This window comes from Homarus americanus, unplaced genomic scaffold (genome assembly GCF_018991925.1).
Source record: "Homarus americanus isolate GMGI-L3 unplaced genomic scaffold, GMGI_Hamer_2.0 scaffold29324, whole genome shotgun sequence".
In the NCBI taxonomy this organism is placed as follows: Eukaryota; Metazoa; Arthropoda; class Malacostraca; order Decapoda; family Nephropidae; genus Homarus; species Homarus americanus.
In genome coordinates, this window is record NW_024755207.1 from 648,880 (window position 1) to 667,478 (window position 18,599).

Consider the following 18,599-nt stretch of genomic DNA (forward strand, 5'->3'; position numbering starts at 1 on the left):
AGGTCAACATTAGGTGTCTGTTTTAGATTTATTCCTGACAGTGAGGTTGGCTAGGGTCAACCTTCTTGCATGTCAGCTCAGGTCATCATCAAAAAGACCAACAAGGTATTGCCAAGCCCACCATCCCCTCCCCTGACTGAGATCTGACAGTGAGATCAGAGTCAACATGTATCAACTCAGGTCATCATCAATCCTCTCTCTGAGATGTGACAGCGAGTGATGATGAGGTCAACCTGCTTCCAGTCACCTTATTTACCTGACAGGAAAACAAATGAAGAAGTACTAGAATTAGCAAAAACTTTAAGAGAAACACTTGAAATGTACAGAAAAAACAAATAAGATACTTTGGTCATATAATTAGAGATGGAGGAATAATAACAGAAATATTAATGGGCAAAATTGAGGGTAAGAGGGGCAGGGGAAGGCAGAGATTGGGTTGGGTGAATGAAATTAAAAACTGGGTTCCCAGAGAGATACAAAACCTTAGAGGATTGGTTAAAAACAGCCCAAAAATGTTTAAAGTGGAGGACTGTGGTCGCCAACCCTCAGATATGAGGACAGTACTCTGATCGATTGATTTACCTAATGGCCACCCTACCAGGTCATCTATAATTGGGCAGTCCCAGTAAGTCGCTTCACTTCTAGATTATACATCATAGTGTGAACTTGTGAATTTATTTTGTTGAAAGACATCAGATTATAAGGTATGAAACAATCTAACTAATTGTGTAAAAAGCCTTATCCTTTCTGAAACAATGTAAAAGATGTATTTTGTTATGATTATGTGTAGAGGTGCATTTCTGCAAGTCTTGGAAGTCATCCCCCTTTCAATCACAAAAAAATTACACCAATGCATTTGACAAAGTCCCACATATATGGCTAACCTCTAAGATCCAGGCACATGGCATCACAGGCAAGATTTTGAAACCAACAAAAAACTCTTTGGCATGACTAAAATTTTCAACACAAGTTATTCCACATCACACTGAAAGCAGACCACAAAAGTGTTAAAAATAATGGCCATGTCAGGATTTCAAAAAGTATATAAAATTTCCCTGCAAATCATGAACCTATTCAGTAAAAATTGGGAAAAAACAAGTCTGGTATAAGCTCCAATCATGTTTAACCAAACTAGCCCCTCCAATTGAGCCATAATTGAAATTTTAAGGATTTGGAATGAGTAACAATGAAAACAGGAGGTTCATCAGAATAAAGGTACAGGTAACAAAAAAATAAAAAAATAAAAATAAAAAAAAATAGTGGACTTTTAAATGCTGGAGAATGCAAGAAAAGGTTACAAAAGGATAAAGTTACCAAAGTCTTGCTTCTGGTATTTATAAAATTCAGGCTAAGCATCAGTCTACATGGACAGCTTACAAAAATTTCAGTTTCCAAAGCAAGCATAAGCTGCACTATACCAGGCCAAAGGTTATATACAATAACCTTCTTGTTATCTCCTCAAAATTAATACCAGACATATACTGCTGAGGTGATATGTAATTAGAATGGGTTTTTTTCAAGTAAACATCAAACACATATAACATACTTCCAAGCTTCCTGCAGCATTACAAGAGGGTGGGTTGGATCAGGCATAAATGACCGCAAGCATATAGTCTCATGGTACTGATTCCAAGCACTGTCTCTACATTCTCTGCTACAATATGATGCCTGTAACAAGATGAAAGAGCATTAGTGTGTATCATATACCTGTACTCATTACCACATATAAATACATTGTACAGTAATTTGATTTATGCCTTGATACCTGCCTCAGACAGCTCAAGAATGACCAGACTAGTTTAAGAGATAATAACCCAGGGTTTCCAAGACTTCTGACATTGTTGAAAGAAAATAATCTGAAAACTTGACCTTCCTACTACAACCCTCAGACTATGAGAGGCAAAAGTTAGCCTTCAATCTTAGTGGTAAGTTTTTACCACTACGATTGAAGGCTAATCTTCATCATCACATTAATATTTGTGCTTCTTCATCCTCATATGATCATTTATATAGGGTTATTTAACAGTCAACCCCCCAGTTGCAATCCAATAAGCAGTAAGAGTAGACACTTTTATATATTCCAGCTGGAAGCTGCAAATGTCATTAGTATTTAAGCCACTCTGCTTAGGCAAATGACTGTGTCAGGTAGTTCTGGGAGTTGGATATGTTTATGAAGTTGCACACTAGTGCGTGAAGCCTTCAAATTCACCATTGTGCCTAAACTCTTTGGTGTACAGTATTACCCCGCTTTACATGGTTTCACTTTCCGCGATTTCTCATTTACACGGTACCTTGCCACAACCGGACTTTCACTTTCCGTGGTGCATCTACTCATATACGCGGTGAAGTATAATTTTTTTTTTTATTTAGCTCATAAAATTTGTACAAATTACCTGGCCAGAATATAATTTACATTGCTGGAATTCTTACAATATGATGATCATTTTGAATATAAACATCATGGATTTTGCATTAGACATACAAATTTTGGATCTAATGTAATAATTTGGTTTGCACAAAGCAAATATTTTATCTTTTGTGCAAAATATATGAAGTTTACATTCAAAATATTCCCTGACGTGCAAGGAATCCAGAAATGTCAATTATATTATCCTAACTTTAGTCTGAGGTATTATTTATTACTAAATGTTAAAATCTAGTGTTTCACCCAATCATTTCTCAGAGAGGTAGGAGCTAGTGAGCTGGGAAGAGGGGGGGGGGGATTTGAGTCCATTATTTGAATGGACATTAACTTGGCGACTGTATTTCTCTTAAATATTAATTGTGTGAGCATACCATCATAAAATTTAGATGTTATTTTTATTACAACATACCGGTAGGTATTGTGTAGGAAAAAGTGGAGTTTGGGGGTCGGGCCAGTCTCTATTGGAATTAATCCCATATGTTCTGTTGTTCACTTTACGCGGTTTTCACTTTCTGCGGTACCCTGTGGGTTCAATTGACTGCGTAAATCGGGGTACTACTGTATATGCTTCCTTGCATTAGCCGCACTGGCACCATCATCGTCATACTTCATTGCAAATGCAGTAAGTTTATCCTTGGCCTTATGTATGTCTAACACAGTTTGTTTCTTCACGCCGTATTCATCACAGGCAAGAGCCACAGACACACCTGACTCTAACTTCTTTATTAACTCAAGTTTCTGCACAACAGATAAATGTACATGCTTTCTCTTCACAACAACACTTGCCTTAGATGCCATGATTAATAACTATTAAGCACTATGTACGTGTCAGTAAACGTAATACACAGTAAATCCAGTTATATACAGCAGGGCCGAGTGATGCTTCACTACACCGGCTGATGCGCTAACTAGCCGACCCAGTAACTTACTCCCCTTGCTTGGTCCATTGCCAGGCATATGATCAAAACACATGTCTTGTAGTTTAATTTGAAAACGGTGACAGTCACAGTGATAAACAAATTATATAAACCATACATTTACCTATGATAACATAATAAGAAACATTGTATCATTACTAGAGTGAATAAAATAATATTACCACAAACAACAATTGTCAACACTGTTTATGTTTCCCGCCTCCTCAGGCACCTGTGTCCAGCACGCTGACATCGTAGTTACACGGGCCTAAGACGATCTTTGCTCTGGTTTGGAAATATTTCTTAGGGAAGTTTCTAGGAGGCTTCTTAGCCCAGAACCCCCCAAAATGTTCTCCGGATCTTCCGAAATCCGGCTTTCCCGGGTCTGGATCTTCGAGGGTTTACTGTATATGAGCTGGTTTGAGCAATTTTTGATGGTCCATATAGATTTGGCTTTTCACTTTATAAATGTACTGTAGATTGCAGGTAGTGTGAGGATATGAGTGGAAGTTTACTCTGCAATTCATGTAGATATATGTTATTTCCACTATTCATGGTTCTGAGACTGCTTCAGTCTCTTGAGGCGAGTCAAACTTCCCAAAAAGACATTGTTACAATAGTTCGGTGAAACCTAGTCTAACTTAAGAGATGAATGATATGGAGGAACTTAACCCCTTGTGTACGGGGCCCTCTCTGTGCTGAATAAAATTGTCTGGCTTGAGCTAAATAAATAACAAGTGGCATCCCCATAGTGAAGAGGTTAAGGTTTATTCCTTTACCTCTCTTCTGGTTGAATATCTCCCCATAAGGGTAAATTACATTAATATTTAAAGACCTTTTGTGTCTCCTTCATGGTTCTAACTGGCCAAAGCTACAGTAGGCATCAAGCAATTTTTAAATTGTACTCATGTCTGAATTTGGCTACTGTATAGCCAAATCCAATGGGGAATGAGAAACACATTTTATTGTAAGGAGAAGGACTTTTGTCTCACAATTGAAGTGGTAACTTTCAACTCCTAGACCTAAATTTTAATAAGGGAAAGGGTTGTAATGGGAGGGACAAGTAATTTTCATATTAGTTACAGTCAACAAAGTCAATAGTCCTGAGTCAACAATGAAAAGGGTTCTAGGAACCCTGGGTTTACCAGTAAACTAGTCAGACTATACTTGTTACACTCAAACCAGGCTCAGCAATAAAATGTGATTTTGGAATCAATCTCTCATATTTCACACAAAAATTTAATCCAATTATAACTTGTCTAGTAATAATCTCACGTACACCTGAACCTCGCTTTATGCTATGGTTGCATTCTGCGACAACACAGCATAATGAGAATCCGCATATAGTCAATACGTACTTAATCTTATGGGGAAGATCCTGCTGCCAAATGGCATCACGAAAATTGTTACCAAGTCCCAGGTTGCTCATCTGACTTTCTGCCTCATTTACACACAATTGTAGAGTCACTATTGTCACTCTTACTATTGACAACACAACATATATAACCTTTCTCACTCTTTCTATTCTTTTATTTTCCTATGATATCAGTTGACAATAATATTGAAGCAGGGTCTTCTTGGATGGGTCCACTGGTAGGGAAGGGTGTGGACCCCAGGGCTGACCTGATCATCGTCAAACTACTGGGGTCTCAACTGACGCCACCGCGGTTGCTGGAGGATAGGCTTTTTTCACACTTCATTTTTCCAACATTAGCAGCCTGAGATCCAATTTTCCTTCTGTGGAGCACCGTCTATTAACCTCTTTCCCCGATCTCTTACTACTTTCCAACTTCAACTGACCAAAGCAGCTTCTCCAAAACCTTTTCAATTCTCCAACTACAACCTTTATACCTCTTTCCGTTCTAAGGGAGGTGCACCTACTGCAACACACCTACACCTATAGCTCAACTCACGGATCTTGAATCTTCCCTTTATCATGTCATCTGGCTCAAAATATCTCCACCAACTATAAATATTTTTCTTTGTTTCCTATAGTACTGTTCTCCCAACTCTACCAACTATTTGGAACTCTTTGACTAACTCACTTCTTGTCATGAGTCGTTGCTATCCACACACCCCAACACCGAGATCCTTTACGTAGTGGAGTACATCACATAGAGTGGCTTGGCTCTGCAAGGGATGACCCAGGTGGAGCTGAGGCACTCTCTGTTTTCTTACTTTAATGATCCAGATCGACACAATCAACTTGCTAACATTCTTGATCTTTGTTTTACCTCTAACCCCTCACACTATTCATACTCAATTTCTGTCCCCTTAGGGTCTTCTGATCACAATCTTATTTCTATTTAAGTCAAACTGGGAGTGACCACCTCCACCACCCCCCCTCTAAATGCCAACTATGGCACTATCAGAGGGCAAACTGGCAATCCTTCAGAGAATTCTTAACCAACTTTCCTTGGGATAAATGTTGCTTTTCTACTCGGGACACCTCAGTATGTGCTGACAGCTTTGCTGGGGATATACAGGGTGGTATGCGTGCATTTATCCCATCTTCTACCAAAACTTTCACTTTACAATCATGGTTTGATCGCTCCAGTTCTCTTGCATGTAGGGAGAGAGATAGGGCATATCAAGTTATGAACTATCTCCTCCTCCTCTTACCCACCCTTCTTTCATTACTTCTTGAAATCGTTGTAAGGCTATTCTTCGTAGGGCCAAGCGGAATTTTATAAAAAGGTGACAGCTGACCTGACTAACTCTTCTTCTAGTAAATCCTTCTGGTCCTGAACCAAAAACATCTGTAATAACTTCTGCACTCCTTCTTTTCCTCCTCTCTACCAACCTGATAATTCTATAGCCAACTCTCCCCCTGATAAAGCCAATCTCTTTGGCACCTTATTCTCCTCTAATTCCACCTTAGACGATTCCAACTCTAACCCTCCTACTCCTACTGAACCTATGCACTTTCCTATAATCTCCACTCGTAGGGTGGCTGGTGTGTTATCCAGGTTGGATGTGAGTAAGGCACACGGACCGGACGGAATACCCCCTCGTGTTCTGAGGGAGTGTGCTGAAGCTCTGGCCCCTGTGCTTGCTTGCCTCTTTTGCCTTTGCCTCAAAACCCAAACTTTTCCTTCTTCTTGGAAGCATGCCTTGGTTCAGCCCATCCCGAAGAAGGGTGACCAGTCGAATCCCTCTAACTATTGCCCTATTGCCTTAATTTCATCCCTCTCTAAGATGTTCGAAACTATCTTAAACTCTCATTTCCTCAGTCACCTTGAACATCCTTCTCTTTTGTCGGAGGACCAGTAAGGCTTTCGCCAGGCAAGATCTACAGATGATCTGCTCTCCTACAGCACCCATCTTTGGTCATCCTCTCTTAAGGATAATGGGGAAACTTTTGCCGTGGCCCTCGACATCCCCAAAGCATTTGACAGGGTATGGCACAAGTCTTTGTTTTCTAAGCCTCCCTCTTATGGTTTCTCTCCCGCACTTTGTTCTCTAATTTCTAGCTTCCTTGAGATCCAATCCATGGCAGTTGTTGTCGAGGGATCGATTTCTCGCTCTTTCTCTACCAATAGTGGTGTCCCACAGGGTTCTGTTCTTTCACCTACTCTCTTCCTTCTGTTTATCAATGATTTACTTCATACTACGACTATTTCCATCCATTCTTACGCTGATGATTCTACTCTTCACTCTTCTTCACATTTTTCCCTTCCCCCCAATTCTCAAACTAGATAATAATAATAATAATAATAATAATAATAATAATTAACGGTTTATTGAAAAAGTTCTGCAGCCCGAAGGCTGAAAATATACATTGGACATAAATGACTTGTTACATACATTGGTGGTTTAACAAAAGCCTTCATTAAAGAAAGGTAAAGGAACATACAGTGAACATGCAGATTATTGTAAGTGTTGAACAGCAAACACGTAGTGTAGTAACTCCCTCCCAGATGGTGTTATGAGGGGCCTCACGTGGTGTAGTAATTCCCTCACAGATGGTGTTAGGAGGGGCCTCACGTGGTGTAGTAATTCCCTCACAGATGGTGTTATGCGGGGCCTCACGTGGTGTAGTAATTCTCTCACAGATGGTGTTATGCGGGGCCTCACGTGGTGTAGTAATTCCCTCACAGCTGGTGTTATGAGGGACCTGACATGGTGTAGTAATTCCCTCACAGATGGTGTTATGAGGGGCCTCACGTGGTGTAGTAACTCCTTCACATATGGTGTTATGAGGGACCTGACGTGGTGTAGTAATTCCCTCACAGATGGTGTTATGAGGGACCTGACGTGGTGTAGTAATTCCCTCACAGATGGTGTTATGAGGGGCCTCACGTGGTGTAGTAATTCCCTCACAGATGGTGTTATGCGGGGCCTCACGTGGTGTAGTAACTCCTTCACATATGGTGTTGTGCGGGGCCTCACGTGGTGTAGTAATTCCCTCACAGACGGTGTTATATGAGTGAGGTGCGGTCCCAGGCCTTCCTATCGTAGACGGATTAACACATCGCTGGTTGTTGGGTCTCACAGGCCGTTATCACTGGGTACCTGGGACCTCACTGTGTGAAGGTTAACTTAGGTGCGACTGTTACTGTTGCGTTGTTCTCACTGACTTAAGCACTGTTCACCACTGTTCACCTCTGTTTAACACTGGTTCCATTCCTTTCCTAAATGAAGTAGTAACTTCTGGCGAGAACTTGTTGATATTCCGGTGGGGAGGAGGGTTCAGGGGAGGGGGTTGGTATGGGCCAACTTAACAGTTGACCTGGCTGCTCCGAGAGGAGCGCCAGGTACGTCTTGACCCTTCGGTGGTCAAGGATGTTTCTAGAGCTGATATCATTTCATCTATCAATGCAGATTTATGCAGCATCTCCGAATGGGAAGGTAGAAACTTGGTTAAATTCAATACAGTAGTAATAAAAGACAGTATTTACCAATTACACTTTCCAAATTAGATGATCTCCCACCAATCACATTTCAGAACGTAATCATTCTGTCAAATTCTAAAATAGACATGCTAGGCCTCACCATTTCCTCTAATATGTCATGGAAGCCACACATCCACAATGTTGCTAAGGCTGCCTCCTGAAACCTGGGAATGCTGTACAGATGCAGTAACTACTTCACTCCTGAGCAATTACATCAAGTTTATAAAGCATTCATTCGTCCTAACTTGGAGTACTGATCTCATATCTGGAATGGCTCTTCTTCTGTCTGACTGTTAGATAGGGTGGAATTAAAGGCATTTCGTCTATTTAGCTCTCCTCCTTTAGTTGATAATTTCTCGTGCTTTTCTCTTTGCTGCAATGTTGCTTCACTCTCTCTCTTTTACAGGTACTTTAACGGGCAATGTTCGGTGGATTTGGCATCCTGTGTACCGCCGGCAAGGCCGTGGGCTCGTAACACTCGTCTTGCCTGTGGTGCCCGCCGTTTCTCTGTGGATGTCGGTCACACTAGAATAACCCGTTATAGTACATACTTCTCTCTTCACACAGCCAAACTGTTGAATGCTCTGCCTTCTTCTGTTTTTCCATACTCATACAATCTGTCTCAACTTCGTGGTGTAGATTAATATAATCTTTTTACTCTTATTTTTTCACCCCCTTGGCCCCGTTGTGGGTCGATGACCTGTGCCCGGGTGGGCTATTCCCCGTAAAAAAAAAAGTCAACAGTAAGGCTATAAAAGTTGCTAAAAAATCATTACAATACTCTAATGTGGGTTAGAAATAAAGATAATATAATATACACTAACACTATAAACTGAGACATATGAAGAGCATGGGTGTTTGTGTGGAAAGAGAAAGTGTGTGGAGTGACTGACTCACCACTCCAGCAACATCCCCTGACGTCCCATACAACGCAGTAGACACACACACACACTGTACCACATTTCACAACCATTTCTGGAGCATCAATGCCATAAAAGTTGCAGAAAAATCATTAAAATACTCAAATGTGGCTTAGAAATAAAGATAATACCTGTATAATATAATACTGTATAATATATTATAATAATTTAATATAATACACAAAACTAGAGTGCCATATCTTCTGCAGAACGCATACTAGGGAATCTTTTCCGCATAAAATGAATTGTGCGTAGAAATAGGGTGGTTGTCCCACACTCACAAATTTTAATTTTCCATCAGCATCACTCTCTATCTCATACATTGTAGCTTTTCTTTACTGTGTGTGATAAATATTCACAACAACCTCTTACTTCTCTCTCTCTCATATCCTACTATTAGTCAGATCTATAATATTTTAGAACTGACATCCTTGAGTTCCATCACATACCTATACTGTTCATCTCTTAACCATCACTGCAACACTGTTTAACCTTTCAGATACCCGAGACATTATATCCCTCCCCTGTCCTCAGCAAACTTCTCATATGCCATTCAACTTTGTTTTATTTTAAGCCAGGTCAACCAGATTCCTTTAGATCATCAATAATTCAGTTATTCTTTTCTTCAAATACCCAAGTTTTCTACTTTTTAGAGAGAAAAATTCCAAACCTCACATAATTAAAATAAATAAAAAAGACTACTTACATCACAATACGGACACTCTACTAAAGCATCCTTCTTTGAGTCACAACACTCAGGATATGGCAGAGTCAGCTGAGGATTTTGAGCCAGTCTGCATGCATTTTCTTCTGCTGTTTCAAGTGGCCTGTTGATGTAATAAGATTTGAGAAAGTGTGAAATGGTTGAGTTTTTAGAGTAGCATGAATGTTTGCTTTTTCTTCAAAACATTAATTAGGGTAGTCCCCAATTTACAAAGACCAGGTTTACAAAATCCAAAGTTACAAAAAAAAATTTTGTCCCATGTTTCGGTTTAAGTAATAAATAATCTGAAGTCAATAATAAGTTATCATTTCTTACATTAAAAATAATAATAATACAGTACAGTCATTCCTATTATTCAACTGGGTAAGATTCCATTTGGATAGCGAATAACAGAACAAATGAGGAAAAACAGGATATGGTTCCCAATGACAAGAAAACCCTAATACATTACTGTACCCGGTATACCTAAAATATTAAATCCGTTCACAAACAACAAATAATCCTACCAAACTACCTGTAGTGTAATTTAGTACAGTACCATTCTACTATGTTGTACTGACCACGGTCGTACATGTTAGTTAACGTAAAATCAAACGATTCATATTACGCTCAATAGCCAATAAAACATGTAGCTGTAACTTCTTTATTGAGTCCCCCAGTTGAGCTGTCAGTTTTCTCACTGCTTCGGTACACCTGAGTCCTCCATTTTCTCTCATGTACCTCAGAGACTCTGATATTTCTTAATACAGTGGTCCCTCGGTTAACGAACGCCTCGGTTAACAAATTACCATCCATAAGAATCTTCACTTCGGTTAACGAAAAATTTCGGTTAATGAAATCCTTACGAATTTTTCCCATGTTTTCGTCTGCTCACCAGCTGTAGTATTAGTCCGCCAATACAGTAATCGGTTTTAGGGCTTACCGGTAAATTCGTTACCATTTGAGTAAATATCAAGAAGGTTGTACTATTCAATAATTTTCCAAGTCTTATCTTAAATTTTTTAGTCATTTTAACAATTATTTAACATAATTGAAGTACAGGGAACTAGTTTCTAGCGCACCAAACAGCCACTTGATTCGCCCAGAATGGCATCAGTTTGTGTCCCTGCTCAGTGGAGGAAGCATCTTGCTTGAGACTCTCTTGAACATAAACTATTTTTACATCTTTACAGTACAATTATTGGTCATTCTGAAGTTTATTTTACATATTGACAATATATAATGCAGTGCAGTGTTGATTTGAAGAAAATAATCTTGAATTACACCAAGTGAACTAAAATTTTATGGGTGAAATGGCGATATGAAGCATGGGATGACTTCTCTTCCACCCCAATGCCTTCTCTTCTCCCTTCTCCTCCACCCCCATTCTAATTCCCATCATCATCAACCAAGAGCCTTCTACATGCACACCTCAAAGTAAGCGTACTTTACTGCATTTATTTTTAGTTTGTATGTAATTTTCGGTGAGCTGGAACCAATTACCCAAAATCCCATTGAAACAATGGTTTCGGTTAACGAAATTTTCGGTTAACGAATGACCTTCTGGAACCACTGTACCTCATATCGTGTTCAGAGATTTGAAATTGAGAGAGAACCCACATGTTGTACATAAGTTAGTTATGCATGATTACAGATGAAACATTCAAGATCCCTTGTGAGTGCTGTTGAAAGCTTCAACTGTATTTACTGTTAGTACAATTGTCAAATAAGTTAGAGTAGAGTCTACCAATAGAAGTGACGAATCCCTAACATCCTCCTTAGGGATGCCTCGAGTTTCCGACTAACACTGAAGTTAGATCATTTTTATTCTCAATCATCAGAGAATCTGATGTTTGTATTGAAATTATTGTCAGTTTTATATTTTAGAAAGTAATTAATATCCTGAAAAGAATATGTCAGTCTTCTTATCTCCGAGATCTAGTGGCAAACTCTCAGTCGGCCCTTGTCTAAATTTTGATGAGGTGGTAAGAAAGACGTTGTCAGCTTGTGCATATGACATCCATTTTACTATTACCTAGCAAGCTTAAACTCCGATTAGATTGTAACAATAGATATAAGAAATTGATCTGACCCATGACACTGATTTTCATAGTCAAATGCACAGCAACTGATTTAAATGAAGTGTATGTTAATGCGTGAATTGCCTGAGTTGCCATTTAGCCTTGTATATAAACAGGTGCGCGAGGAAGGGCATCACTTTCTAACGCTTCCCTCATCGTATCTCAGGTATGTAACAAGTGCCTCACACCCGCCATATTTAGTCAATTTACCTCAGTTGAACTTTGTGAATATCAGTGTTCATATTTTCCAAAATACCTGTATAATTTTAACCTTTTCAAATGATAAAACAACCAAAAAAGAAGTAAGAAAAACTATATATTGACCCTCTAGAAACTTCCGTGGGGCCACAGGGAGATAAGGGAACAGTATTGTTTTGAGTGAGCGCTCATGGTCACTACACACTTAGCGGCCATTTTTCCGCTTGCCTTTGTGTCCAGGATCGCCAGTAATGCATATATTTACTGATCATAATACAGTACTGTACCTATTTCCTATAAATGATTCATTTAGAACTTATTTTATTTGCATTATTTTTCATAAAAAGTGCTCGGTGACATACATGTACTCTCTCACTAGGTTGAGGGACAACTCTCCATGGTGACAGGCTAATGCGTACTAGCCGCACTGAGCCCACTCACGCTACCCTGCATGTGGCGTGACCACCATATAGTCATGCTGGAACCTAATAACCCATCAAACATTGGCGCGAAAAGGCGCGCGTTCCGGCATGTCAACGGAGCGCCCTAGATGGACGTTCCGGAATGTCAACCGGGGCGTAGGGGTCAACATAGTGAAATTCTCATGTGCCAAGTAAGAATTAACGAAACGTAAATATCGTCTGTGTCGATGCCAGACATATGATTGTGTGTAATTGAGGTTAGACTTACTTTCTGGCTCTTCCCTCATCGTATCTAAGGCACAGTGTGTTGTAACTGAATACCTGCAGCTTCCGGGGACCAGTAGCTGCCTACCAGCAAGATCTCCAAAGCAGGATGTTTCTAATTCAGCGAGATTAAGTTCAGAGAGAGAGAGTAACGCGCCCTGGGAGCTCCACCTGGGAGGATGAGCTCTCTAGCCATGCGCTGGAGTCTAACCGATGCTAATAGCGCGCTTCGTAAACACCAGTGAATGACCCTGTTGTACTAATCTCGGTTATATGTGCAAAGTAGTGTTCTTGTACTGTATATGAATGGGGAAAATTAGCAGAAACATAATTGTCCAGAGTATTGAAACCATAAATATTGCCAAGACCAGTACAGTATTAAAGTTTGTTATATGTGTTGTGAGTAAACCATCAATGTGCGCTCCCAACTGAGATCTGGTACATGTTCCATGTTGTTCATTCAGACATAACATGATGTTATAAGTAATGTGTTATCATCACTGTGCTATCAGCAAGTGTGTAAAGTGATCATCTTCATTGTCAAAGAAATAATATAACAGTTGTTTAATGTTGTAACAAATAATTGAAGATCTATTTTGTTAATTCTAAAGTGAGATCAAGTGGTCTATTCTTGTTTGAGTATGTTCAAATTGTCATCTTATTCACATTTGATTCTAATAAACATTGAATTAGTAAATTGTGAGATTCACCACTCTTTTCATTCTAACAATTGCTTCTCAGAAAGTAAATACTGTAACTACCACGCTACCTAACATTTTTAATATCAGTTATGTTCTACTAAAAACGTGGGTGGTGGCAGACTAGCTTTGTAAGTACAGGTTGACAACCCTTTATCCGAAATTCCGAAAAGCTCTGAAAACCGAAAGTTTTTGTGGAGCATTTTTTTTTTTTTTTTAACAGGGATTAGTCCACCCAGGCATAGATCACTGACCCACATCGGGGCCTGGGGGCGAAAATGTAATAGAAATACTAATTATTATAATAATAATAACTATAAAATAATAATTATTCAGAGTAAATGAACATTTTAATTAAAAAATACACCAAAATAAAATAATAATGATAACAATAATACTGTATTAATAAAATAATAATAATAATAATAATAATAATAATAATAATAACAGAAATACAAGAATGAAAAAAAGATAAAAAGTGAGAAACACGACCTAGACCTATGAATCATTATTATTACCTGTAATATTATTATTATTATTATTATTATTATAATTATTATTATATTTTCGCCCCCCCAGGCCCCAATGTGGGTCAGTGACTTGTGCCCGGATGGGCTAAAAAAAAAAAAAAAAAAAATATCCCTAACCATTCTGAAAACCGAAAAATTCCAAAATCCGAAATGCCTCTGGTCCCAAGGATTTCGGATAAGGGATTGTCAACCTGTATAATAATTATACCAATAGGTGTTGTTAAAGAATTAAATGGTTTTCCCAGGTTAATCCATTGTATAGAATATAACTAAGCACTGATAAATACAGTCAACCCTCGCTTTACGCGGTCCCACTTTACGCGTTTCCACGTTTACGCGGTACCCTGCCGAAACCGGAATGCTCACTTTCCGCGGTGTGTGTACCCTTTTACGCGGAGAGCGGCGCGAGCAGGGTGCGCACAAGGTCGCCCAGTCATCAAAACATTACCAAGTTCTTCACCCGCCACCCACCACAGCCGGCCCAAGTCAGTGATAGTGAGGATATGGACTTATATGGACTTTGAGTGGTTTGACAAAGAGGCCCTGCAAGCCTCTGTGGTGGATAGTGATACAATTGATACAAGTGATACAGGTGAGGGCCAATAATCTGCCCTCTGCCTCGGAACCAACCCCCCATCCCCGTGTGCCCAGCCATCTTTTCTACTAATGTAAGTGTTAAAAAACCTAATATTATTGATATTTCTCTTAATTATTAATTGTGTGTGCATACCATCATAAAATTAAGAAGTTATATTTACTACAACGTAGGTATTGTGTCTGAAAAAGTGGAGTTTGGGGGTCGGCCCGGTCTCTATTTCAATTAATCCCATATGTTATGTTGTTCACTTTACGCGTTTCTCACTTTACACGGGCCGCCGTGGGTTGAATTAACCGCGAAAAGTGAGGGTTCACTGTATTGAAAGAAGTAAGGAAAGATAAGAAACAAGGATGACATTGAAACAAATATTTAAGATATAGAAAAGAAAGATGAATATTGAATTAAATAAATAAATAAAAGCATTGAAAGAAATAACACTACGTAAGTAAGAAAAATAAAATATAGAAATAAAGTAATAAGCATACAGAAATAAAGACTTAGAAAAATATATTAACCTAGATAACATAAACAAAGAAAGTAAAGAAAGTGATATAGAAGTTGTAATATACTGTATAACAACAGAAAAGAGAAATATAAAATATGAATATATAGAGTGTATAAAAGAAAAGAATACCTTGGTCTTCCCAAACATTTTTAAAGTTACACTGCTCACTCCAGTCACAAAAACAGAGCAAAAGCACTTGTCACAAAAACAGAGCGAACGATGATAACGTAAAAACAATAATAGTGTCCAACATTGCTCACACAATTTTCACAACAACAGAGGTGAAGCACTTACAGTCACAAAAACACAGAAAATATCCCTTCTCAGTCACCATAACACAGTTCAATCTAAGTGTTAGTGCTGTCCTCTTACTATTTAAGAAAAAAACTGATAAGTACAATGTACTGTACATACAGCCAATGATGCTGAACGATAATCATGGAGATATGTGAAGGCAGGGAGATGCGATTGAAAGTACCAAGCGCAAGGCTGTAGTGCATGGGCTGGCAAATGCAGCCAGAGGTGCTTGGTGCATAGGATTAAATAATGTTTCCTTCTAAAATTTCACTGACTTGACGTAAATAAATATAATTTGCATTGCTTGAATCCTTGCAAGACAGCGATTAATTTGAGTACCTGTATATACAACCCACAGTTTGCACTAGAGATAAAAAAAAAATAAATTCAACCAATGGATATCCATGGATATTGTTAAAGTGAATTTTTTTATTGTATTAAGCAAGATGGTCTTAATTCTTGACCATCGTTAAAGCAGAATATCACTGAACGAGACATCGTTTATCAAGGTTTACCTGTACACAATTATACTTTTACCTTTTATCCTCACCACTGATCAGCTCGTTAGCCCCTTGGGCAATCAGTTACTTCTCTGTTACGAACTGTTGGCAAGTACGGGCCCTGACAGTCCCTAATTCGCATTATTGGGTGACTCCCCTGTACAATACCAGTGCCATGTCTAGCAGTACCGTGCTGCATCTGTAAGATGTCATCTTACATATTTTTATATTTTTCTTATTGAAAATATTATACCCTGTATAATTATTTTGTTCAGAAAGCAATATAAAAAATAAATAAATTTACTGTTTACATGAGTTGACTCAACACTTTGTAGTTTGGGAATCACGCGTCTCCCAGCACAGTGTAACAGACGAGCCACCGCTGAACTTCATTCTTTTATTTGAAGTTTAGTTTTTTTTTTTTATTACAGTATTAATTTGCTTATGGGGTGATTATTGTTTGAATGTAATGAAATAATGGTGTAATTTGGTCTTTGGCCAACTGTACAGCTACACTGCAGTTGAACATCCCGTTATCCCTCTTATGATCTGCCGACACAATGTGTTGCTAAGCGCACCTATGCAACCCTCCTGTAAGCAGAAATGTGGGAACAGGGAACTGGCCTTATCAACCAACTAAGTTCCTCTTACTAGCCTCATGGGCTGGCAGATGCATGAGGGTGTAATTTGGGTCTGAATCATTACACCCAATGTTCACTAAAATGCAAAAACCATTCCTGTTACTGATGCAACCTGCACTGAAAAACTGTGGGAGGGTGAGAATTCCGACCACGGTCAAGAGTATCCAGAGGGTTAATTGAGAGGTTTGCCAGACATTACTTTTCTTCTAACAGTATTGTTAATTAGGAGTTGCCTGTTGATGGAAAGTTGTTTAAGCAAGGGTTAACATGTAACTATAAACTTATTTAAAGAACACTAGAAGAGTTAAAGGAATAACTGAATGAACAGCATGACATCTACTTACCATTTACACATATTAAGCTGACTTGTGATTTAGACTTAATATTAGCATATCAATAAACAAGTAGTACTTAACCTTACCTCATACAAAAGTCACATGCCAAGTACCCATAGGCAGCATTCCATAAGAACTGACAAGACACCAAAGGTCTTTCTTCAAAGATAACTTCTCCAGACTTGAATTCTCGAGTAGCAAATAACCCTTTGCCCTGAAAATAGTGAATTTTACATATATTACATCTACAGGACTTAATTTATATACAGTAATTCAATTCATGAATACAGTACAGGAAAGCTTCCTATAATGACGGTTCTACTAACCTCAATTCATATTTTAGACCCTGGTTAATTTAGGACCCAATTCAATTTACGCCATTATTTTCTTCGTATTTATGACGAAAATAGAATAAAAAATAAAAAAAAATACATTTTCCTATAAATTATAACTAAATCCCGAAATGTATTAAAAAATAAATAAAAATAAATAAAAAAACATGCGCATGGAGGCTGGCGGGCTTGTGAGTGGTAACGCCAGCATCACTAGTATAAACAGTCGCAGCTTGACGGGTCTTTTGTTTTTACGCATCTGAACAGGAAAAGGAGAAAAACTTTCTCAAGTTTCTTACGGCCTTTCTGTGTCCCTATTTAACATCAGCAAGAGAGCAAGTGATGGTAGTGCTGGTTCAAAAGCTAAAAGAAAGTGTATAAGCTTAGCTGAGGAACTAGATGTGTTAAAATGATATGAAAAGGGCAAGAGGTCTGTGGATATTATATGGAGCAAGCAATGAACATATTTTCTGAAGTGAGTCCTTTAACAGAACAAAGCATTAAAATTAACAGGGATGTGAAAAATGCAAATGACCTCTACATAAAGATGTATAATGAGAAAAGAAAGCAGCTGTGCAAGGTTCTTTCGACAGCTTTATTATTCGAAGGCCTAAACCACCAACTTCAGTTACACCATCAAATTCAGCATCATAAGCAGCTTCATCAACAACTTCAGGTCCAGTAACAGTTTCAGAAACAGCTATGACATCTTTATGGATAGCTTCAGCTTCAGCCAGAGTTGAACCTACAGCTTCAGCCAGAGTTGAACCTGATGAATTTGTCATCTGAGTAAAAACTCAAACATCATCATTGGCTGTCCTTATGTTTTATACTTTACCACCATTGGTGAGTAGAATTTTTGTTTAACATTCGTAAGTATTATTGAAAACATATATGAACAGTAAATAAGTGTTGCTTTCATATCCTTATGTAGAGAAATGACGCTATGTTTCCTTGAATATACTTTGGCCTTCCCAATCTGTCTCGCTTTATTTTTTTACCATTAGTGGTTAGCTACTTCTATTGTTCCATTTTTTACATTAAATAATATTACTTAAAACAAATATATATTAATTTTCTAACATTAATTTTACTCCAGCTATAACCAGGGTGTTAGTTTCTTCAGCTTCTTACATAGAACCATTGTCACGGGTGTAAACTAACGAAAACAATGCCGTCTCGTCTTCTCTTGTGTGTTTTAATATTCTACATATTATTAATGAATTATATTGTTCATTTTGCATATACAGGTGGCCTATCAAAAATCCGGCAACCGATAAACCGGAACCTTCAGTTTTCCCGCATGGATTTCGGAGCGCATTTTCAAATATTTCTTTG

At 38.4% G+C, this 18,599-nt stretch overlaps 1 protein-coding gene across 4 annotated transcripts in view; it reads right to left on the minus strand.

The window, feature by feature from the left end:
- Positions 1 to 18,599, minus strand: part of LOC121856451 (SET and MYND domain-containing protein 5-like) — a 49,490-nt gene that overhangs the window by 16,191 nt on the left and 14,700 nt on the right. For all 4 annotated transcript variants that reach the window (XM_042352048.1, XM_042352049.1, XM_042352047.1 and 1 more), the window contains 3 exons: positions 17,016 to 17,143; positions 9,864 to 9,984; positions 1,547 to 1,668 (listed from right to left, as the gene is read on the minus strand). In XM_042352048.1, coding sequence (XP_042207982.1) covers positions 1,547 to 1,668; positions 9,864 to 9,984; positions 17,016 to 17,143 — 371 coding nt within the window. The remainder of the gene's footprint in view (positions 1 to 1,546; positions 1,669 to 9,863; positions 9,985 to 17,015; positions 17,144 to 18,599) is intronic.